This window comes from Marmota monax, unplaced genomic scaffold, assembly GCF_021218885.2.
Source record: "Marmota monax isolate L192 unplaced genomic scaffold, Marmota_monax_Labrador192_F-V1.1 WCK01_AAM20220418_F8-fsc00013, whole genome shotgun sequence".
NCBI lineage: Eukaryota > Metazoa > Chordata > Mammalia > Rodentia > Sciuridae > Marmota > Marmota monax.
The window spans coordinates 3,722,104-3,746,804 of record NW_026692202.1 but is presented as its reverse complement, the minus strand read 5'-3'; the positions used below and the strand labels follow the sequence as shown (position 1 = coordinate 3,746,804).

General features: G+C 36.5%; 1 protein-coding gene across 2 annotated transcripts in view; it reads right to left on the bottom strand.

Annotated features, from left to right (window-relative positions):
- Atg5 (autophagy related 5) overlaps positions 1–22,904 on the bottom strand; it is a 125,363-nt gene extending 102,459 nt beyond the window's left edge. For both annotated transcript variants that reach the window (XM_046430609.2, XM_058575321.1), the window contains exons 1-3: positions 22,655–22,904; positions 11,481–11,646; positions 4,375–4,502 (exon numbers count right to left, since the gene is read on the bottom strand). In XM_046430609.2, coding sequence (XP_046286565.1) covers positions 4,375–4,502; positions 11,481–11,588 — 236 coding nt within the window. In that variant the 5' untranslated portion in view covers positions 11,589–11,646; positions 22,655–22,904. The remainder of the gene's footprint in view (positions 1–4,374; positions 4,503–11,480; positions 11,647–22,654) is intronic.
- Positions 22,905–24,701: the final 1,797 nt, after the last annotated feature.

Sequence of the window (24,701 nt, the reverse complement as noted above, 5' to 3'; positions counted from 1 at the left end):
CTGGTCCAGCATCAAAAACCATGAATATAATCTATAAATAGACACAAGCTAAAGAAATTCAGGCTGAGCATTCCTAATCTGAAAATTATAAATGCTCTAATCTGCTACTTTTGAGCATCAACACGACACCCTTAAGGGAAAATACCACACCTGACCTGGAGTGATGGATCACAATAAAATGCAGGTGCACTGAGGCTGGGGATGTAGTACAGTGGTAGAACACAGGCTTAACATGCGTGATACCCTGGGTTTGAACACCCAGAACTACACACACACACACACACACGCACACACACACACAATGCAGGTGCACTAAAAACAAGTGCATAAAATCACCCTCGGGCCATGTGTGGTGTACTTCAAAAAGAAATGTTGTGTTTAGACTTGGATCTCATCCCCAATATCCAGAATTTTCCAAAATCCAAAATCCAAAAAATTTCATCATCTGAAACACTTCTGATCTCAAGCATTTCTGATAAAGGATACTCAACTTGCATCTGGCTCAGAAAGTTTAACAAAAATCCAACATATATCCATAACAAAAATTCTCAGCAAGTTAGGAAGAAGTGAGGCAAGGACACAAAACAATGCATGAAAACAAAACCTACTTTAAGAATACTTTGTTCCACTATTATCGATTAATGCTAATTCAACTTTACACAGTATTTCCAAAATAATCTTTAAAACCAAGTATTTCAAAATCATATTGCTAACACTCTTGACTTTGGCCCACCTATAGGAAGAGAAAGTGTAATCTTACCATCTGAGTACAATAAAAATCATTATTTTTCTAGAACTTTAGTTTTTTGTTTGGAGGATTTATTTTCCCCCTTATAATTGAGAACTGCCACTTTACATGAAAGGACAGGATTAAGTAATTAAATTACGGGACGCTTTCAGGGATAAAGTCATAAAGAAAGAACAATTATCAGTTTATGCACTTTCTCCCTTTTATGAATTATCTAAACTGATGGTTGATTTCCACTCGTACTTTTCCTACTTGAGTCAATTTAAAACTCCAAACAATAGGGTATAAGAAAGACATCACCCTACTCAAATAAATTCTGTTCTACTCTTAAGATACACGTGGTCTCAAAAGTCCATGTTTCACAAAGCTTCAGTGTAAAACAATGAATGTAATTCTCAGTATCATTCTGTTCTAAGAAACCTACTACTTTAATACCACACAGATTCTTACATTGATAAACCATTTTCAGGAAGATTTAACACAGGAGGAAATTGCCACTGTTGGAAGCAAAACCAGAAAAGATCAAGACTTGGCTCAGAAAAGTCATTCACTTCTCATATATATGGAATACTTAAAAATACCAAAAGAAAAGACCCATAAAATATTTAAATAATGAATTTATAGCATGACATAATGATTTTTAATCAAAAATAAAAAGTTAACACCCCAAAAAACTAAAATGAAAATACTTAAATACAATTACTCTCACACAAGCTCTTTAAAAGGGAACAATTTCAATCTTTAATAAAAGATTTTCAGAAGGCAAAAAGAACATGGTATATTTAAACCAAAATCATTGTTCTGCAGTAAAAGGGAAAAATGGATCCAAACATTATTTATTGATATCTTATCTAGAATACAAGTCTATAAGAAATAAACAATATTGAATATAAAATAACCACACAAGATAGAATAAAACACCAGCTGAAAGATGATGACTTAGGAAAACCTGATTAATTTACTTTAGATAAACTGAGGTTTCCCAAATTTTCCAGAGTTTCTCAATCAGGGGCAGTTTTGTCCCTGCCCTAGGACATCTGGCAACATTTTTTATCATGACTGGGAAGTGTACAGGCTACACTTTCTGGGTACCAGGGATTGAACTCAGGGGCACTCAACCTCTTGTGGGAAGAGGCCAGAGCTGTGGCTAAACATCTTATAATGCATAAGGTAGCACCACAACAAAGACTTATCCATTTCAGAGTGGATGCAATGGCACACACCTGTAATCTCAGAGACCTGGGAGGCAGAGGTAAAAGGATTGGAAGTTCAAAGCCAGCCTCAGCAACTTAGCAACACCCTAAGCAACTTAGTAAGACTCTGCATGGAATGTTTTTTTAAAGTGGGGAGAGGTGCTGGGGATGTGGCTTAGGTTAAACACTTTTTTTTTTTTTTTCTGGGTACTAGGGATTGAACTCAGGGGCACTCGACCACTGAGCCACATCCTGGCCCTATTTTGTATTTTATTTAGAGACAGGGTCTGAGTTGCTTAGTGCCTTGCTTTTGCTGAGGCCATCTCTGAATTCACAACCCTCCTGCCTCAACCTCCTGAGCTGCTGGGATTACAAACATGCACTACCGCCCATGGTTTAAGCATATTTTTTTTTTAAAAAAACCTACCCATAATCAAATATATTAACATATAAAATATATTAAACTGTCAATCCCCCATACTGGAGGGGAAAAAAAAGAAAAAAAATATCCATTTCAAAGTGTAAAGAACAACCCTCTTGAGAAACTCTATCCTGATAAAATTTACTGAAAAGATGTTGGCTACACACATTCTTATAATCTTATAATACATATAAAGCAATACAATTTAATGTCTACTAAAACATAGTTAGAACTGTCAAGCACCTAGATGTATCCTATTTCTAGTTATACCAATCTTTCCTCCTCCTGCCTTTCCCTGTTACTCTCCTGACCATTGCTCCTATTACACTCCTTTCAATCTACCTTCCCATTCCAAAACCTCCAAATTCTTCTAAGAAACAAAACAGAAAACACTGCTTTATATATGCTACCAGAGTTAGCATGACTTCTCAGCAATCACAAGTTTTAAATTAATGTTTCCCAAGGTTTCAAGAAGTCATGAATCTAGTATATGATCATGAAAATCAGTGTTGTTTTACTTAAAAAAAAAAAAAAAAAAAAAGGATGCTGTAGGACTACTTTATCATTCTTTCTTATAACATCTAAAAAGGTGAGACTTGACCCACAACTCAAAACAAAATGCCACCTTACATGTTTCTAAACCATTAATCAAAAATTTCAAATTCAGGATTTCATCAGTACAAGGTGAGTTCCAAAAGTTCACACCTTGCTAACAAGTGGTCCTTGGATTCACATTAGCTGCACTTAACAAAACTACTACCTAATTGCCTTCCTTTTATTTTTCTTAAGTCTCTGTCAAATACACATTTTAACATTCCCGACTGGGAGCCAACTCCATTTTTAACCTATTTGTATTTTTCAAATTCCACTTAAATCTTGTCTTAGTCTTAACTTTTTCATTCAACTGCATACAAATAGCATCATTTAAACAGCTATATCCCAGCATACCTTGAACTATTTTTTAATTTTTTTTCTGTAATTTCTCTAGGCATTTTTTTCTCTAGGCCTTTTTTTTTTTTTTTTTTTTTTTTTTTGAGGGGGTACTGGGAATTGAACCCAGGGGTACTTTACCACTGAGCTACATCTCCAGTTTTTTTAATTTTTTATTTTGAGACAAGATCTCACTAAGTTGCAGAGGCTGGTCTTGAACTTGCAATTCTCCTGCCTCACCTTCCCCACTCACTGGGATAACAGCAATTTATCACCCCATCCAGCTCATTAATAGTTTTGAAAGTAACATGAAGAAAACTCCTGATAAAAGTACAAAAAAATTAGGAGCACACAGATAAGCCCGGTTTTAAAATTTATTTTCAATACCTTTCATGAAAATGACATAATATCAAAATTATTTTTACATTAGAAGGAACTAAATACATTTTAAATACTCTAAGCCTCACAAAGATGTGCTTATGGTACAATGTCACCTAAATTTGGCAGTCAGTTTGAAAAATGTCACTTAACTAATCATATGTATATAAAAACTGTTATAAAGACTTTGGAGACAGAAACAAAATTGAATTATTTCAGAGAGATAATGTGTTTATAGGGAAATTTTATGTCTGTAAAACAACCCCAAACAACAACAACCAAAAAAAAAAAACTCTACCCGGGTTGGGGTTGTAGCTCAGTGGTTGAACGCTTGCCTTGTATGTGGGAGGCACTGGGTTCCATCCTCAGCACCACATAAAAAATAAATAAATAAAACAAAGATATTGTGTCCATCTACAATTTAAAAAATATTTTTTAAAAAAACCTACCCATAATCAAATATATTAACATATAAAAATATATTAAACATAGATGAAACTGTCCAGTCATCCATGCATCCAAACAAAAGGCAGAAATATTTAACACAAAGTTAAACAATGGTTTAAACTTCACTTATGATCACTTATGATCTAGGATAGTACTTCTTTCTTTAGAGAACTATTTTTTACAACCATTTCAGGGCACTATACCTTCTTAAAGTTACCATATATTTAATGCTTAATAATGCAGAAAAATTCACTCACCATTTCAGGGGTGTGCCTTCATATTCAAACCATATCTCACTAATGTCTTCTTGTCTCATAACCTTCTGAAAGTGCTTTTTCACCTTGTCAGTTACCAACGTCAAATAACTTACTCTTGGCAAAAGCAACTGAAATGAAAATTTGTAAAACCATATTTACTTAATGCGTATTTAAAAACAACAGTTTTTTAATATTAAGGAAAAACAGCTAGATTCTATGCTTTCCATTATTTTGAATATCCCACATAAAACCTACTGGTTTTTATGGAAAATTAAAGGCTAGGTTAAGATGTTTGATTATTTTTTATGGCATCATTACTTTTAAGTATAGCTTATCACATATATTCCTATGATTATGAATGCAAATCTATCTACAATCTTTCTGTAACACATAAAAATATAATGCAATTAGATATACTATTTAGGATATTTAATAGTTCTGTCAAATTTGACTTAAAAGTTAAAATGATTCCCCTTAGTTAATTAAACAATTCTGAAAAGATAATCAACTCAGTCCTAAAGTATGCTTTGACTTATCAACCAGGACTTCACAATAGCCTGTCATCCCAGCTATTCAGGAAGCTGAAGCAGGAGGATTGAAAGTTGAAGGCAAATCTGAGCAACTTAGCAAGACTCTGTCTCAAAAAATAAAATGGGCTGAGGGTGTAGGACAGTGATAGATTACCCCTGGGTTTAATCCCCAGCACTGGAAAAAAATATTTCAGAAAGAATGTTGGATAAAGCCTTAAATAGAATAGCTTTAAGAAAATCTGTTTTCCACCAGGAACAGGATCCAGGAAGAAAACATGAAAACTGGTTATGATTTTTATAAAAAAAAAAAAAAAAAAAAAACACAAATAGATATAAAAAAAAAAGGGGGAGGATGGCAAAAAAAAAAAAAAAACATGCTTTTCCTCTTTTGCAATAGACACTCTTAACTATTTCATGCTTTACTAATCTGCCTTCTTCTGCTGCTAAAATTGTGTTGTTACTCAGATGCTTGTAGGAGTCTGTGTCCCATCTTTCATAATGGCTACCAAGGTGATATCTTTTGATCAATACAAAAAGTAGAACTAATGGGTCGGCAAGTATATACAAAGAAATATTCCTATTGAAACAATTGACATTTAATCCTTGAAACTCAAGATAACAGCCTTTAATTGGGTAGGAGACCATGACAGTGGTCCTAGGAGGTACAGTGTGCAGTAATGTAGGAAGGAGATAGTTGGTATGCTCTAGTACAGAATGGAAGGCATTGAATACTACAAACGTGCTGTTGGATAGTATTACAGATTCAACAAAATGCATCCTTTATAAAGAAATAACCAATGGTCTGGGAATGTAGCTCGGTGGTACAGCACTTGTCTAGCATGCATGAGGCCCAGAGTTCAATCACCAGCATGAGGGTTGGAATGATGGATCAGTGAAGAAAAAAATAGAAAAGAATAGTATATATAAGGAAAAACACTAGATATTTTTTAAAAGGAGTATTATCACTTCTGTTTTACATAAATAACTTGCCAAAAGAATATGCTATTAAATAAATAGCAGACAAGATTCATTGGAGTCTTTGGAAATGACAGAATTAATACAGATGTGTCGTGGCAATCTCTCAAAAAAAAAAAAATCAAAACAGCACAGTAAATTAGATTTATTTTAAAATAAGGAGTATATTCAATTAGTCTAATAAGATTCCAGAACTATAGTAATAATGTATTCCACAGAAAATAATATTAACCCATTGAAAATGATAAGATGGAAGACACATTATGACTAAAGAGACTTTGCTGAGTGTTATATTATATTCCTAAGGTTCAAGGTTGCTCAAGAATTCACAAAGGATTCCAATAAGGAAAAAAGAGTAAGAAAGGGATTTTTGTTTGTTTTATTCAATGTTGCATTTCCACTGCACTAACTAGTACCTACAATAAGCATTTTCTAAAGGAATCAGAGTTACCAAAGGGCAAGTGGAACAAAGAACCAAAACTAATAATTAAAAACAATACCCATTTTTAGGGGAAAACTCATAGTAAAATAAAGTTGCAATCTTCTGATCCACATTGACCTGTGGGGATAATCTATAACTAACATAAATATCCACAGCAACACTAAGAAAGAACTCTTAAGAATGACTACCTATTATACACACAGATACAATTTATCTAGAAAATATTTACATACAAAAAAAGCAAAGAAAAAGAAAAGGAATTACATCATCCTGCCTTGGATCTCCAGACTCATAGTTGGGCTAGGAGTGTAGCTCAGTGGTAGAGATCTTGCCTGGCTTGCTCAAGGTCCTGGATTTGATCCCAAGCAACAATAACTTTAAAAAAAAAAAAATCCTCTCTTGTTTTGCTTAGGTGATGTCTCATTTGCTTATTTCAAGTTCCTTAATGTGGTAAAATACATCTACCATAAAATTTTTAAGTGTATAATTCAGTAGCATAAAGTACATTGTGCAATCATCACATCCATCTCTAAAACTTTGCTTTTCATTATTCCAAAAGGAAGTTGAGCATTAAACAATAACTCCCCAATCCTCCTTCCCACAGTTCCTGGTGACTACTACCATTCTACTTTATTTCTCTTTGAATGTAACTACTCTAAGTATGTCATGAAAGTGGAATCATACAGTATTTCTCTTTTTTTTTTTTTGGTGGTTTATTTCACTTAGCACATCTTCGATGGTTTTTTAGGTTCTTCTATTTGAAAAGGATTAATCACATCTGAGGAAATTATTAACTACCATGGAATGTATTGTGTCTTATTCCTCACTTAGCACTGGTATAAAATACTCAATGACTTTAACACTAATTCATTTTTGTCTATATAATTTAAAAGGAATAAATGCTTGTTTTATACAGTTGTATGGAATATTTATATATCTGGAAAGGGTAGCCAAGACTTTTTGGGGGTGGAGGAATCAAATCCAGGGGCACATTACCATTAAGCTACATCCCTAGCTTCTGCTGGTTTGTTGTTGTTTTTTAATTTTTTTGAGACAGAGTCTCAAAAAAGGCTAACCTTGAACTGGTGATCATCCCGCCTCAGCCTCCAATACATTAAGTTCTATTCTATTTAAACAATTTTCAGTTACCAAACTTAAGACTTATCTATGATAATAACAGAAGTAAAATATACCAAAATTCTATTCTACTCCAATGTGTATAAATATCATACTAGGCAATACAGAAAAGGCACTAGTGAGACAGAAAGTCCTTCTGGAGTATACAGGCTAAAAAAGGAAAACACACTAAATATAAAATTACAAGAGACGAATGCAATTAAGAAATAAAGAATGTCACGACAGCAAATAGCAAAGGACTTTAACCCAACTTAGGGACTTAGGAAGCTTGACAAGGAGCATATTTTAAGGCAAGAATAAAAGACAAATAGGAATGAAACAAAGGTAGATATGGATGCATGAGTGTGTATATGGGTAGAAGATACTTCTGCTCTTTGCAGATAAAGGACACTGCAAGACAAAAGGCATGGAGTGAATGCAGAACAAGATGGGCACATTCGAGTGTTTAAGAAGTTGAATATGACAGAAATGTAGAGAGTTAGAACAGAATAGTATATTAGAAGAAAGAGGCCAGATTATGGAGAACCTTGTAAACTATACTAAGGATCTGAGAGATGATATAAAGCCTTTAAGAGCTTTCAATGAATAATTTATAAGACAAGATCCATGTTTTAAAAAGATCACTCCAACTGCAGCCTAGAAAATGAAGAAGGAAAGACTAAAGCAGGGAAACTGGTCACTGCTACACAATCCACCCATTTTAAGTGGTGCTTGAACTAAGCTATAGCTGTGAGGATGAAGAAAATCATATAAGTTTGGAAGATACTAAGTTACTCACCAAACATAAGGGATATCAGAAAAGAACCATGAAAGGATGAATCCTTTCATGAAATCTTACCAGGTTTCTGGTAAGAATAATTAGATGAATGATAAGACTACTTGCCAAAATATGAAGGGAATCATGGCAGATGACTGGGTGCTCCAGGGATAAAGATGATGAGTTCAGTTTCAAACACACTTTGGGTTCCTTAAACATATCTAAGTAAGGATCTCCCAACAGTTGTATACATAGGTCCAGAGGAGTTGTCCAGACATGGTAATGCATTTATAATCCTAGTAAGTCAGGAAACCAGCCTCAGCAATTTAGCAAGACCCTCAGCAACTCAGTGAGACCCTGTCTCAAAACAAAAAGGACTGGGGATGTAGCTCAGCAGGAAAGTTCCCCTGGGTTGAATCCCCAGTATCCCCCCACACACACACACAAAAAAAAAATAAAAATAAAAATAAAAACAGGTGGGTTATAAAAAATACAAATGCTTGACAAAGACATAAAAATGAACAAGAGCTTTAAATGAGAAAAGTAGTGAAAAAAGAGAAGACAGAACCCTAATATGTATCAACATTAAGGAACAAGTGAAAAAACAAAGGCTAAAGAAAAACCAGGAACACTAAAGACCAAGAAAGACAGTTTCACAAGGTAGAGAAAATAGCTAACAATATCAAATACTACTCAAAGATAAACAAATGTAAATTCAAAAAAACTCCATGTTGGGTAGGAAAAAAAATCATTAGTGACTTTGGTAAAAACGTTTTTGTTGCGATAGTATCAAAATGTGATTACAGTGAACTAAGTGGTAGGAAGGAGACAATGAGTATAAATAATCTGTTCAAGAAGCCTACCTGTAAAGGGACAGCAAGAAGTTGAGAGGAAGAGAGGGTCACAGACATTGTTATTTTAGGACAGGAAGAATTTATGCCAATATGAATACTGTGATGAAACAAATGGATAAGAAGTTGGAAGTAAAATAAAAAGCAAAGGTGAAGAATATGAGACACCTCAGTTTCCTGAGAAGGCAGGAGACAGCATCCTAGGAAAAAAGACCAGTGATGTGGCTCAGTAGTAAGCACTTATGTAGTAGCAAGCATGAGGTCCTGGATTCAATATTCCCAGCAGAGGCCAGGGGGTAGGGGTTTGGGGGTTGGGGGTGGGAGGCAACACAACAGACACAAAGAGAATGAGAAAAAAAGTTCACGTGAATGCAGACAGGTTTTGCACATTTAGTGGCTGAATAGAGGCCTATCATAGACAGTGAGATAACAAGTTAAGTAAAAAGAATGACGTCAGGGCTCAGAAAAATTGTCACAGTAGAAAAGAACAGGCACAGTTAACTATAGAAAGGTAAAAGGACTAATGGGCCAGGCATGGTGGCACACAGCTGCAATCCCAGAACCTTGGGAGGTTGAGGCAGAAGGATTGCAAGTTCAAGGACACCTGCACAATTCAGTGAGACCATGCCTCAAAAAATAAAAATATTAAATATTAAAGAATATAATCCCAACTGAGGGATTTGGCTTTTGTCAAATCCTAAACTAGGGATCCTCTTGCCTCAGGAGAAATAGAAAATATTAAAAAAAAATCTAATAAAGGAAATTTTTTCTACAAATAAATTATAACCACATTTAGTTATAAATTTTGCTAAAGACACAAAGCTGTTGAGATTTCCAAAGTTAACATTACTTAAATGTATGTATGCCAGCAACAAGATTACCTACCTTTTTTAAAAACATCATTTCTAGTAAGAAAATTCAAAAAGAAGATTTCAACCAGAATCCCAGAGTCTGGGGAGGTTTTAAACATAAGTACCTGCCATTTACACATCCCATGCCAGATGCTGAGGATGCAGAGAGGCATGTTCCTACACCCAAAAAGTAACTGACCAGTCTCCATAAGGAGTTTCTTCCAGCAATCTGAGTAGCTAGAGTAGGCTGAGGAGTAGTGCTGCCTCTCAGATAGGCAAGGGAATAAGCACAGGGCAAGCTTCATTCAAGTGAAACAGAAGAACAACTAATCACCCCACATATAGTTCCTCTTTTCCATATCTTCTCCAAGTAAAAAATAACAATATATGTACCTGAGACCCAAAAAGAAAAAAAAACAGAACAATTGAAATCTGCTTATTTGTGACGCTTTATTAAATAGGTAGGATATTATCTCTAATTGACAGACACATAAGTTGTCTGTTACTATACAAAGACAAAAAAGAAAAAAGTTCACACTAAAATCAGAAGATGCTTGAAATTCATGGGGGTTTTATTTGGTTGTTTTGTTGTTGTTGTTGTTGTTAAGATGGGGTATCATCATGTTGCCTAGGCCACCCGTAAACTCATGACCCTCAAACCTCAGGTTCCTAAGTAACTAGGACTACCAGCACATACCACAGAATTTTGAGGTACAAGAGACACTACCACTAAGCTACATCTATCACCTGAGCTATGTTCCCAACCCTTTAAAAACAATTAAAAAAAAAAAAAAAAAATTTAAGACAGGTCTTGCTAAATTGCTCAGGCTGGCATCAAACCTGGGATCCTCTTGCCTCAGCCTCCCAAGTCACTGAGCTTACAGGTATGCATCACCATACCCAGCATGAAACTCATTTTTAAAACAAGTAATCCATTAACCCAAATCTACAAGTCTGCATGCAACAACTGATATTCCATATATATATTTTGCGGGAAGGATGATGGAGATTGAACCAAGGTTTCATGCATGCCGAACACACACCCTCTGTTTTGCTACATTATCACCCCCAATATATTATTAAATAGGTATCATATGTTAGCTTAACATATATTAGCTTAGTGAACATATAACATAAAGAATCCAATCTGAACCTATTATTTCAACTCCTACTAAAAATAGCATAGTTTATGATCCCACTATGATATAGATAGATACACATATATATATATGAAAGAAAAAAGTCTGTATGTATATGATGCTAGGAATTGAACCACTGAGCTATACTCCTAATATGATTCCACTGTCATAAGTCACAAACAAGAAAAGAAAGTCAAGGCATCACATTGTATCAACAGTGGTTTTATACTCTAGGTGACAGAATTAAAAGTGATTTTGTATTTCCTTCTTTTTGCTTATCTTTGTTTCCTTTTTTTTTTTTTTTTTTGCAAAATATGGATTAGTTTTATATAAAATGTTAGATGACAGCCTCCAGGTTCTTAAAACTTTATTTACAAAAATGAACAAAGTTAACTATTCCATTTACCACCGTCAACATACTTACATAATATGGTTCTGCTTCCCTTTCAGTTATCTCATCTTGATACAGAGTGAAGCAAGTGGGAATTCGTCCAAACCACACATCTCGGAGCACATCTTTGTCATCTGTCATTCTTCCAGTGGTTAAAGCAGTACATATAGGCTAAATTCCTTATTCAACCAAAGCCAAACTGAAAATAAAATGAATAGCATTAGTCAGATCCTTGGGAGAATAAATGAACATGCTACAAAATAATAGAAAAAAAGCATGCCCAAAAAAAATATTCATGCAAAAAACAAAACAACAACAACAAAAAACCCCTGCATGATTGAGCTGGACACAGTGGCACAAGCCTATAATCCCAGCAACTCAGGAGGCTAGTACAGGAGGCTGAGGCAGAAGGGTTGCTCAAGTCTAGGAGTTTGGGGTCAGCCTGAGCAACATGACAAGAATCCATCTCCTTTTCATAAATTTTTTTTTAAAGTGAGGTCAGCATTCTTTAGAATGAATGTAAACAATAAGTACAATAAATTCTAAATGAGTGGTATTGTTTATTTAAAAGATTCACAGCGGGGCTGGGGCTGTAGCTCAGTGGTAAAGTGTTTGCCTCAAAAGTGTGAGGCACTAGGTTCGATCCTCAGCACCACATAAAAATAAATAAAGACATTGTATGTTCATCTACAACTAAATAAATATTAAAAAAAAAAAAAAAGATTCACAGAAGTAACCAATTCAAAATTCATGTGAGCTGGGCATGGTGTCAAACACTTGTAATCCTAGTGGCTCAGGAAATTGATGCAGGAAGATTCTGAGTTCAAAGTCAGCCTCAGCAAGAATAGGTGCTAAGCAACTCATTGAGACCCTGTCTCTAAATAAAATACAAAATAGAGGTGGGGATGTGGCTCAGTGGTTGAGTGTCCCTGGGTTCAATTTTTTTTTTCCCCCAAGGAAAAAGAAATCACGTGCAAGTAATGTTCATTATATTTTCCAATAATGAACCAGAGTCAACATGAAAGTTATACTCACATCATCATTTCAAGCCCAGAAAGTCTTATTGTTTACCTAAAGAGGACTTTTCACCTATGCCCTATGATTCCTGATAACCAACACACAGGCTCATTCTCACAATTACACCTGCCCTATGCAATATATTTAACCTCTCCTACTCCAGATACTATCATTCTATCATTCTTCCTGAAAAAAATACTTCCTCATCATGGAAAAAAAATCTGCATATAAACTTATTCCCCATTCTAAATTTCATCTGATCTGCTATCTGGTCCCACAACTATCTCCAGTTTTATTTACTATACTTCCTTTTATAAACTCTCTAGCAAAAGTAGTCCCCTAAACATTTTGCTCTGTGTCCTAACCATTCCCCTAGCCTAGTATGCTCACCTATTCCAATCCTATCCTCATCAAACTCACAATCCTCTGCCCCAGTAAAATAGTAATTAGTTCTATTCTGAACTCAGAATACTTCCTATACCACAAATTTGGCATTAAACCTGCAAATGGAAATATTCTAGTATGGTAGAAGGGAATGATTTACGATCTCTGTAATATCCTAGTGTCCATCAGTGGTAATATTCCACAATTAACCAACACCATAATACACTGCATGAATAAACACTGATATAATAATAAACACTTAGAGTAACTCAATAGATGGCACCTGGATACCAATATTCAATATACTCATTCAAATAAAATTTCCTATCTTCCTCCCATCTTTCATAGACAATTCACAATTTATCATAATGTATCCTGTGAAAAACTTCTAAATAAACATATGCAATCCCAGCACTGCAAAAAAAATTATATATGAACAAATATCAATTAATATTAATACTATGCTATTCAAAACCAATGCCAACTGTGTTAAGACAACCACAAGTTAATTAGTTAGAAAAGTTGGGGGTCAGTTGAATGCAATATCACCTACAGGCAAATAACTGAAAAAGATAGAAAAAAACCTGCCCAACATAAAAATTCCAGGTAACATTTATATCAAGTAAGAACTCTGATACTTAAAATGAATCTGCCCTGGTATGGTGGGGCACACCTGTAATCCCAGTAACTTGGGAGGCAGAGGCAGAAGATTACAAGTTCAAGGTCAGCTTCAGAAACTTAGCAAGACCCTGTCTCAGAATAAAAAATAAAAAGGACTCGGGATGTAGCTCCACAGTAAAGCTCCCTTGGATTCAACCCTCAGTACCAAAAAAATTTTTAAAAAAATTTTTTTAAATCCAGTATTCTTTTCAGCATATCAGTATTTTAACTATTACTAAAATATGTCCACAAGTACCTATTTTAAGCAAATGATACATATATGTAAATTTCATGTAGTTCCACAGTGATCAGTTTTAAATTCAAACATTGAATTTCCATAATCAGAAATTTTCCAATTTTACAAATCACACAAAAATAATTTACTGAATATAGGAAAAACCTCACTACTACCTGACTACATTAATAATTTACTCTTTTAAAAGAAATTTACTAGTGGTAGGAATTAATGAAATCTAGATTATGGCAAATAAGTAAATCTAAAATTGAATTAGATAAAAGGAAGTAAATAGTGGTTTCCACAACCATGATAACAGCCAATAAACAGCTACAACTGATATTCCCCGCCTGTTCACAAGGAGAACAACAATATAAGGCAACATTTCTTTACTAAAAAGACTGAATTTTAATTTTTGTTTTTCTTTTGTGTTTTGCAATGCTGGAGATTGAACCCAGGGCCATGTGCACGATAGGCAAGCACTATACACTGAACTATATTCCCTACTCAATTTAATTACAATTTTAAAGTTCAAAAGTCATTATCAATAATGTGATGCTCTTTTCTCCTAAAAAACAGGTAGAAAATATAATTTAAGACAACTCAAACTTAGAGGGAATGATAACTTAAGTAAACGCATCTCTTCAGGTTCTTTCTTTCTCCTCAGGCACTGGCCTTCTCAAGAAATAATAACCTGATTCCAGGACACCATTTGAGCCATAACCAAAATATTATTCATGTCAATATGGCTTCCTTCTCTCCAGTCTAGGGTGCCAGAACACTTAACAATTCTGTTGTTTCTTTCCATGTCATTCTCATCTATGACTCTCTTTCATTTGTCAGAACAGTAAAAAGAAATGACAATGTTTTCTTCTGTTTCTGAGAGTCTCTCTCCAAAAATTACAAGAAAGGGAGAAAATCTCAACAGACTTGTGTTTTAGTCTTATGTTCCAACAGTTTACCAAAGTTCTATAGTTGGGTTTTAGATACAAAAATACAGAGAAAAATAAAATTGGAAATGTATTTCCCACATACCATTATTTGTTACATATATATTTCTTATATGACCTCAAGGATAAAAATGAACCAAGACAGCTTAAAGTGTAATGTGGTAGACATGATACAAATTTGCAAAACAAACTCAGCAAACAAGGCTACTTACTGCCTCAAAATATGCAGACTCAAATCTATAAAACCTTAATCTTTCAATATTAATACATGATCATCTACAATGAATAACAAAGTATGTCTCTAGGCTAGTTAACTAAAAATGTACAAAAAATTTGATGATAAATGAAAAAAAATTAGAGGATGAGCTCAACAATCTTTTTGTAACCAGAAGCAGAAAAACAAAATTTCCCTCCAAATAACCACTATAGTTTAGGGACTGAAAATGAAAAATGGGACATCAGAAAGCCTGGATTCAAAACCTAGCTCTGTGTTATGGTTTGGACATGAGATGTCCCCTAAAAGCTCTTGTTAATGCAGGAATATTAAGAGTTAAATGATTAGATTATGAGAGCTGTGACCCAATTCTAATCCTAGTTTGAATGGACTAAGTGAAAACTGTAGGCAGATGCAGCAGGCTAGAGAGTGGGCCACTGGGAGGATGCTCAGGAAAGGTACACCTTCTCTTTGGTCCTTCCCCCCGCCCCCTCGGTTTCCTGACCCTCCTGCCCCTACTCCCACTCCCATGAGCTGAGCAGCTTTCCTCTGCTGGGCCCTTCTGCCATGATGTGGTACCTCTTCTCGGGCCCAGAGCAATGAAGTTGGCTCTGAAACCATGAGCCCCAAATAAACTTTTCCTCATCTAAGTTGTTCTTCTCAGGTATTTTGGACACAGCAACACAAAAGCTGACTAAAACATCCTACCATTTATAATGTGACCTCAAGTAAGTCACTTCTATTTTTTTCAACCTGTAATATGGAAAACAGCATTTACCACATTAGATGAGAACTACATTACACACACACACACACACACATATACACACACACACACACACACACACACAATTAAAGTCTAAAATATTTAAAGACTTTAAGAGGCACTGGGGATATAGATCAGTGATACAGGGTCTGGTGCTTCCATACCTGAGGCCCTGGGTTCAATTCCAGAACTGGAGAGGAAAAAAAAAAAAAAAAAAAAATATATATATATATATATATATATATATATGTTATATATACACATATATATAAAATATATATATATGTTATATATACACATATATATAAAATATATATATACACACACACATATATATAAAATATCAAAATATATAAGATTTTAACAACTAAGAATAATCAAAAGCATTATATAACAAACAGGAATTAGAAAGGAAAGCTAGCCCAGCATGGTTGCACACACCTATAATCCCAGGGCCTTGGGAGACTGAGGCAGGAGCATTTCAAGTTTGTGGCCAGTCTCTCAAGAAGCAAGACCCTCGGCAACTTAGCAAAACCTTGTCTCAAAATAAAAATAAAAAGGACTGGGGTCAATCCCCAGTACCAAAAAAGAAAGGGGGAAAAGAAAAGCTATAGCTAATAATTATGTATTGAACGCTGCTAATAGCCTTCAGGATAAAGCCAATAAATGATTGATATGCACAGCTTTATGGCATATGCTGGGGAATATGAAATAACAACAGCTTTTTAAAACTTCAGTCTTTGCTCAGAAGGTATTATAAATTTCCAAATCTAGCCAACATACCAAGCATTTTCATGTCCTTTCCATACCTTGTCCACAATGATATTCCCTAAAGCAGACTTCCTATTTTGTCTTCCAACTTAGACATCCTTTAGGACCAGCTCAAAATAACCTTCCTTCTATGCATGTCTCAGGTAAAATTCTCCTTTTCTTCACTGAATCTTTACTTTTTCTCTATTTTAGCAGTTATAAGCTTATATTAAAGGTATTTATTTGTATGTCTCCTCCAATAGACAGTAATGCATTTCCTTAGTGAAAAGGATCATATTTCACTCATTTACCCCTGATACTTAGAGTAGTATTTCTACTATAATATGTGCCTAAAAACATTTACTAAATTTGAATGTTAGAAAGTGAATGTTACAGAACCAACCAGAACCATCCCCACAAATGATGTAAGCAAGTCAGATAAATGATAATAAAAGTCAGGTAATAGATTGTAAACATTCCCATTTCACAAATGATGAATTTGAGAGGGAGAGTTAAATTATTTTTCTAAAACTTTGTGGCTAATAAATGGGCAATCAGCCAAGTATGGTAACACATGCCTGCAATCCTATCTACTTAGGAGGCTGAGGCAAGAAGATCCCAAGTTCAAAGCCAACCTGGATAAAATAAAACATAGCTCAGGATTGGGGTTGGGGTTCAGTGGTAGAGCACTTGCCTGGCACATGTGAGGCCCTAGGTTCAATCTTCAGCACCATATAAAAAGATAAATAAATAAAGGTATTTTGTCCATCTACAACTAATATATATATATACAACTAATATATATATATATATATATATATATATATATATACAACTAATACACACATACATATATACACATACATATATACACAAACATAGTTCAGTGGTAGAGTGCTTGCCTAACACACACTCAGCTTTGGGTTTAATTCCAAACACTGATTAATAATGAAATAAATAAATGAGAGAGCCAAAACTGGCAGCAAGACCCAAATTTCCTAATCTCATATTTTCCTTCATACCCTCATTGCCAACATTCCTTCCAACCCTAAAACATCCATATGTTTATGGTATAATTAAATGTTACTTTTTGAAAGCTTTCATAATGAAGAAGGGGAGTTAAGACAAATTCAGATGCTGTTCAACTTATGATGGGGACACACATTCCCCATACACACATCATAAATTAGATTTATCTCAAGTTGGTTGTAACATCTAACATACTACAAATCACAGAATAGCAAAACAGTATACTGCTGAATATAGGTTGTCTACCCTAGTGATCCTATACCTGACTGGGAGCTAGAGCTTACAGCCAGGCATTACAAGGCAGGATATCACATCGGGTAACACAGAAAAGAAAAAAAATAATCGACAACATTCACATTTCCAAGAACAGTTTCTAGTGAAACACCATCATAAAGCTGAAAAGTCCTTAGCTGAAACATATTAAGTAGAAAATTGTCTGTATTTTAAGCAGGGCAAAATAGCATCAATAAAGACAGGAAGTAGGAAAAAGCAACACACATGGCAACTTTTTATGAAATTTTTTTGTCAGAAAGAATAGTAGATAATAAAAGTTGACACTAGTGTTTACATATCACATATGATCTTAGGCAAGTCACTTCCCTACTCTCAATTTCCTTTATCAATGAAATGTAATTAACAATACCCAAGTTACAAAGTTCTAAGAAAAAAATCTACAAGGTGCCTGATATAGTAATGAACATAGAGTAAGTGCTAAGAAATGCAAACTATTATTATTCCTTGAGACTACATCATGAAGCACACCACATGGAAGATTATGAAAATCTCAATTTCATCCTCCAGGCCATAGAGCCTGCAAGATTTGATAATGATGAAGTAAAAGTGATTATCTACTAACAGTGCTCAGGAGAGCTTCAAGTTAGTGGCTAGCCAACAACTAAGGCATAAAGAGTGTTTAACCTAGAATGGTGAGTAAATTGGTGATATCTTTTCAAGGAAGAATTAATTATTGGTGAAAAATGATTGAGAGAAAAAGGACAAAGACAGAGAACATTTAAATGCTGACACAGTAAATTAGCAAAGGGGCTTTGAAATCAGACTAACATGCGTTTAAACCTTGACTTCCACCTACCAGTTTTATGTCCTCAAACAACAAACCCACCCTCCCTAAAACTCATATGTAAAATGAAGTCAATTGTAATTTCCACAGGGCCTAGGTGTTTAGTTTATTGTAATCATTCAATAAATGATGTACTTTTATACGAAGGGTTTCCCACTCAAATGGTGCATCCAACCACTATGTACATGGTTTCCTCAAGTTTCTATGGCCTCTATGCTGGAACATTCTTTCCCTCTTCTTTTGGCCAACTCTTTAATCCCCTTCTGAACAACTTCATCAAACTTTTAAGAGTCAGCTTAATATCTGCAACTAGGAAAGGCTTCCCCTGAGCATTCACTGGTCTCATTACTTCATTAATAGCATGTACTACCAAGCACACCAATATTTGTTTATCCTATCTATCTCTTACCCCATAACAGGTTTTGCAATTTTTGTTAAAGGACAGGGGAAAAGACATAAATTTAGGTAAACTCTCTCTAAATCAGGACACACTTTAAATTATGCAAATTTCAAAAATAAATTTCACAAATTTCTTTGTTTGACAAAGTTTTCCGTCTATACACTACCATTATCACCATTCATTCAACTCAGAAGGCATAAAAATCCCAACTAATGATGCAAACTACTAGAAGTAAAATTCTTGAGGGGACAGAGCTGTTTGACTGCTCTATGTATACATCTAGTTCAGGGCTTGGGAATGAGTAAGTGCCAATAGATATATGTTTACCAATTAGTCATTTGACAAATGGAGCAGTAAGATAAAATGCAATTAATACTGCCAGCATTTATCTATTATTTACTTATTTATTTATACCAGGGATTGAACTCTACCACTGAACTACATCCCCAATCCCTTTTACTTTTTATTTTGAGGCAGGGTCTCCCTAAACTGCTGAAGCTGGCCTCAAATTTTAGATCCTCCCATCTCAGCCTCCTAAGTGGCTGAGATTACAGGTGCAGGCCACCACACTCAGCTTACCGGGAGCTATTTTTGCTGATAAAGTCCCCAAACACCTTGAAATTACTTTAAACATCAAATGCTGGCTATCTTAAGTTTTTAAAACAACTAAAACTAATAGTCTGTGCTGGACCTCATACTAAGCAGAGTGCAGTAGCACAGGTATGTAAAGGCAGCAACTCAAGGCGGAGGCAGGAAGACCCAAGTTCAAAGCCAATCTCAGTAACTTAGTGAGATCCTGTCTCAAAATAAAATGAAATAAAAGGAGTTGAATGTATAGTTCAGTGGGTAAGCACCTCTAGATTTGATCTCCATTATCATCAAAAAATAAATAAATTTACAAACACTAACCTCAAACATGAGTCCTGAGTACTGCCTAGTGTTCCTACATTTCCCCAGTCTGTTTTTTTGGTGGCGGTGGTACTGGGGATTGAACCCAGGGGCACTCTACCACTGAGCTATATCCCCTGCCCATTTCATTTATTTTGAGACAGGGTCTCACTAAGTTGCCTTGGCTGATCTCAAACTTGAAATCCTCTGACTCAGCCTCCCAAGTCTCTAGGATTACAGGTATATAGACACCAGAGCCCCTGACTCTCCTACTCCATACTTCCTCCTCCCTCAAATTTCCAAATCTCTTGCCCCATCCTCTCTCAGTTAATGACCTTGGTTTCTATTTCCTTTTATCCTGTACTATGGATCAGTGATTCTGAGTAATTTTATTTAAAGGCCTCATTCTGGGTGGGGGATTTTGTAAACCTCTTCTAAATGTTGGAAATGCTCCAGGGTTCAGTCCTAGAACCACTCTCTTAGAGATCTTTCTCCTAGCCTTACAGTCCATTTATAAATCTTTAGTTCTCATTTTTTTCTGAATCTGTTTCACACATATGCTCTACTCTATACTGACATTTCCTATGTTCAAAACTGAAAATGGGAGCCAGGCATGGTGGTGCACAACTGTAATCCCAGTGGCTTAGAAGCTGAGGCAAGAGGATTGGGAGTTAGAAGCCAGCCTTAGCAATGGTAAGACACTAAGCAACTCAGTGAGACCCTATATCTAAATAAAACACACAAATAGGGCTGGGGATGTGACTCAGGGGTTGAGTGCCCCTGAGTTCAATCCCTGGTACCCCCCCCAAAAAAAAAAAACACCTGAAAATGATTTCAGACCTTTGTCCTTCCTTTCCCCCATTACTCTATGGTCTTCCCATTTCACTATGTGGTACTTCTGTAGTTGCTCAGGCCACAAATCTTTGTGTTACCCTTAGTCATTATTTCATATCTGACAGCTCTAGCTTAGAAATAAGTCAGAACCTGGTCATTTCCAACCTCTTCTACTATTACCACCCTGATCCAAGTCACCTTGGCATTTAACCTGGATAAATGCAATGGCCTAAGAACAGCTTTCGTTATTTCTGACTTGCTGCATACAAGCAACAGAGCAATCAGGCCCTTTTAAAACAAAAGATAGGTCAATTTTCTCCTTACTCAAACCCATCTGATGGAAAGCAAAATTATCTCATTCAAACACTGAAGTTCTTGCTGGGAGTGGTGACACAAAACTGTGATTCCAGTGGCTGGGAAGGCAGAGACAAAAGTACTGAAAGTTCAAAATCCACCTCAACAAAAAAATAGACTGGGCATGTGACTCAGTGTTGAAGCACCTCAGAGTTCAAACCCTGGTATCAAAAAAATAAAGAATTTCAGTTCTCAAACACTGACGTTCTTACACAGTCCCTATATAATCTTGCCTCACCTACCTGAGTATCTACTATTCCTTCCCCCTTACTCATTCTTTTCCAGCCAAACCATTTGGTATGCTCCAGCTTCAGGACTCTGTGGTAGCTCTGATGACTTTTCCACATGACATCTCTATCACTTTTAGGTTTTTCCATAAATATCCTTTCTATGGCCACCACTGGGACCTACCCATATCACTAGCTTACCCACTTTCTTTCATTGATTTATCTTTTCTCTAGGACTTCCCACAACCTGACACATACTTTAATTTTGTATCAACATCTTTCCCAAAGTGAATTTCACAATGGCAGGGATTCTTACTGTTTTGTTTACTGTTTCATCCAGAGCCTGGCCTATACCAAGTACTCTTATTTGTGAAATAAATCAAACCCCAACTTGATATGTGTGTACACTGTTCTAAAAGCCCACATCCACCCAGGGCATGGTGGTACACCTGTGATCCCAAATTCAAGGCCAGCCTGGGCAACTTAAGAGATTTGTTTCAAAAAATAAAAAGGACTGGAGACACAGCCCAGTGGCAAAGAGCAAAGACCCTGGGCTCAATCTTCAGTACAGCGAATAACTAAAACCCCGTATCCATACCGTCCCATTTTGCTCTTTTCCCCCGGTTTTAACTAGCATATCTTCAGAGAGCAAAGTATACATCTAAATTCGTTGTAAAATTCTAAAATTCCTCCCAACTGCCACAGTCTAACACCCTTATTTTTAAATCCATAATTCAAACAACAACCCTGCTAGAAACTCTCAAATAATTCAGTACAGATTCACGGACTCAATTTCAAGGCTCGGATTTATCAGGTGAATTCTGGAAGGTCTTGGAAGTTCATCTGTTTTTTTCATAAGTCTCTGGGTTCTGAAGACATGCTATGCTTCCCCACCCCTCAGAAAAATCTAGAACCAATACAGTTTCCGAGGTTCCTCAAGTTCAGGTATGATTTGAAAACAAGTGAAGTATAACTAAAGTATGCCAAAGTACTTTACCAACAGAAAATTGCCTATTACTAAAATTAGGCTTATGGAATGCCAATGAAAAGATAAATTGCCTGCAGGAAATAGCTAGTTCGGACAGAATCCAACTGTCCTGTGAATTATGGTTTATAGTGCTCCACGAAAAATACAGGTCCTGAACAAAACTCTTGAGCCTGCGATTCGAGCCTACGCTTCCTACCTTAGTAAAGAACAGACATAACTCCCGAACAGAGAACGCACAGGCCGGCCTAAGGGTGCCGGGAGCGGAGTCTTGCCAACCCTACCTCTGCCGGGAGGAACACCTTCACCCGCCATCGCCGCCCAGGAGCACTCCTCTCGCCAGACACTCACCCCTTCTTACCTTATCCACCGGCCCCCGCCCCAACCCTCCTCCCCCAGGCATTCCTTCACCATGGGATATACACACATTCCCTACCCGAAGCGCCGGCTTCTCTCCGGCTTGCCGCACCGGTGAGGACGCTGGGCACCGGGCTCTGCGTGCCTGACACACTGTCCTGCAGATACGCGGGAGCAAAGAGTCCTGAGAGCCCGCGCAGCCGCAGAAAGCACGTCGCGGAGGTCGGAGCCGAGCCCAGCTATACTTCCGCCCTCCCGAATCTAGCTAACACAACCGGCAGCGCGGCGGAGCTCTGGAAGCCCACCGCAAGTCCAGTCACCCTCGGCGCCTGGAGATGACGTCACTGAACCCCACGTGGCCCGCACCCCGCCCTCTGGATTCGACCCAACCCGCGAAGAGGCGGGGCTGCTCTTGAGCATGCGCAGACCTAGAGAAGCGCCGTCTTGGGACAGAGTTCACTGGGTTCTCATTGTAGCTGGAGTCTGGCGCTGAAACGTAGTTCTCGTTGTTTGAAGAGGTTAATGTAACAGTTCCATAAAAGCAAAATTTGCCATGCTAAAGCTTGATCACAACATTCCTCTCTTCCTGGCATCACAAAATAGTATAACTCAAACGTACCTTTCAAACTGCTCTTACATCCATTTTTTTGTTTGATTTTCAATTTTGTTAGAACCATGGCAGGCATTAATAGCTGCATTTAACAGAAGACTGCTGTACTGAATCCTCCCACCTCTCCAAGAGTGCATATCTTTATCTTCCTGTTTCTGAAAATAACAAGCAAAATAGTAGGCTTACTCCTAAAAGGCATTTGAACTGGATCCATCCAGAAGCCTTAGGGTTTTTATTTCTGTTAATTATACACGCCATTATGCTACGCATACTAAATAAATAGTGGCTGAGACTCAAAACAGATTCCCTATACTTGGGAAGATAAGGAAAACCTTGGCAGTAGATTTCTTTCTTTCTTTCTTTCTTTCTTTCTTTTTTTTTTTTTTTTTTACTGGGAATTGAACCTGGGAATTTCTCAGGGCCTCCCTAACTTGCTGAGGCTAACCTGGAACTTGTGATCCTCCTGCCTCTGCATCCCCCAACCCCCAAGTTTCTGGAATCACAGATGCTAAGCCTTCAAGCTGGCTGACACAGGATTCTTTAAAAAAAAAAAAAAAAGAAAGAAAGAAAGAAAAAATCATCTTGGAGACCGATGTGTACAATGATTTTCAAATAGTTAATTACTCCATTGGTGGGTCATCAAGTTAGTGGATCATGACTAGCATCCGTTAAAATGAGATAAAATAGGAAATATTAGCCTGTTTCACATATATAAAAGGTAAATATTGTTTCCTTGAAATATTTACCTCAACAGGTATGTGGCATACATTGAGTAGGAATATGAAATATATTTCTTGTATCTCTTTTTTTTCCTCCCTGGTACTGGGGAATGACACCAGTGGTGTTCTACTACTGAGTTATAACTCCAACCCTTTGTATTTTTATTTTAGTCAGGGTTGAAATTGCTCAGGCTGCCTTTGAGTTTGCAGTCCTCCTGCCTCAGCTTCCTGATTAGCTAGAATTGCAGGCATGTGCCTCCACACCCAGCTGAAATGTATTTCTTAGGATGCTAGAAAAGTGTGAAAGCCAGTTCTGTTCCACTTCACCTACTCAAAGTAGAAATTTTCTCTCAAATATCGCATTCAGTCATTAACCTCTGTAACAGAGATCCTGGGATTAAGGAGTATCGCCTTCCAAGTGGCAGACAAATGATATGGGGTTTCCTTTGAAATGTATACAAAAATAAGAGGGATTCAGAGAGGTAGACTAAATATGTGCTTAAGTATAATAAAATGTTATGGTAGGTCAGATGCAGTGGCCCACAACTATAATTCCAGCTATTCAGGAGGCTAGGTGGGAGGACCTGGAGTTGAAACCCAACCTGGGTAACAAAACAGACTGTTGGGGGGGAAAAAAAAACACCTTGCGTGATGGAGCACACCTGTAATCCCAGTTGCTTGGGAGGCTGAGGCAGGAGGATTGTAAATTTGAGGCCACCATGGGCAATTTAGAGAGACCCTGTCTCCAATTAAAAAATTAAAAGGGCCAGGGATGTACTCAGTGATAGAACATCCCT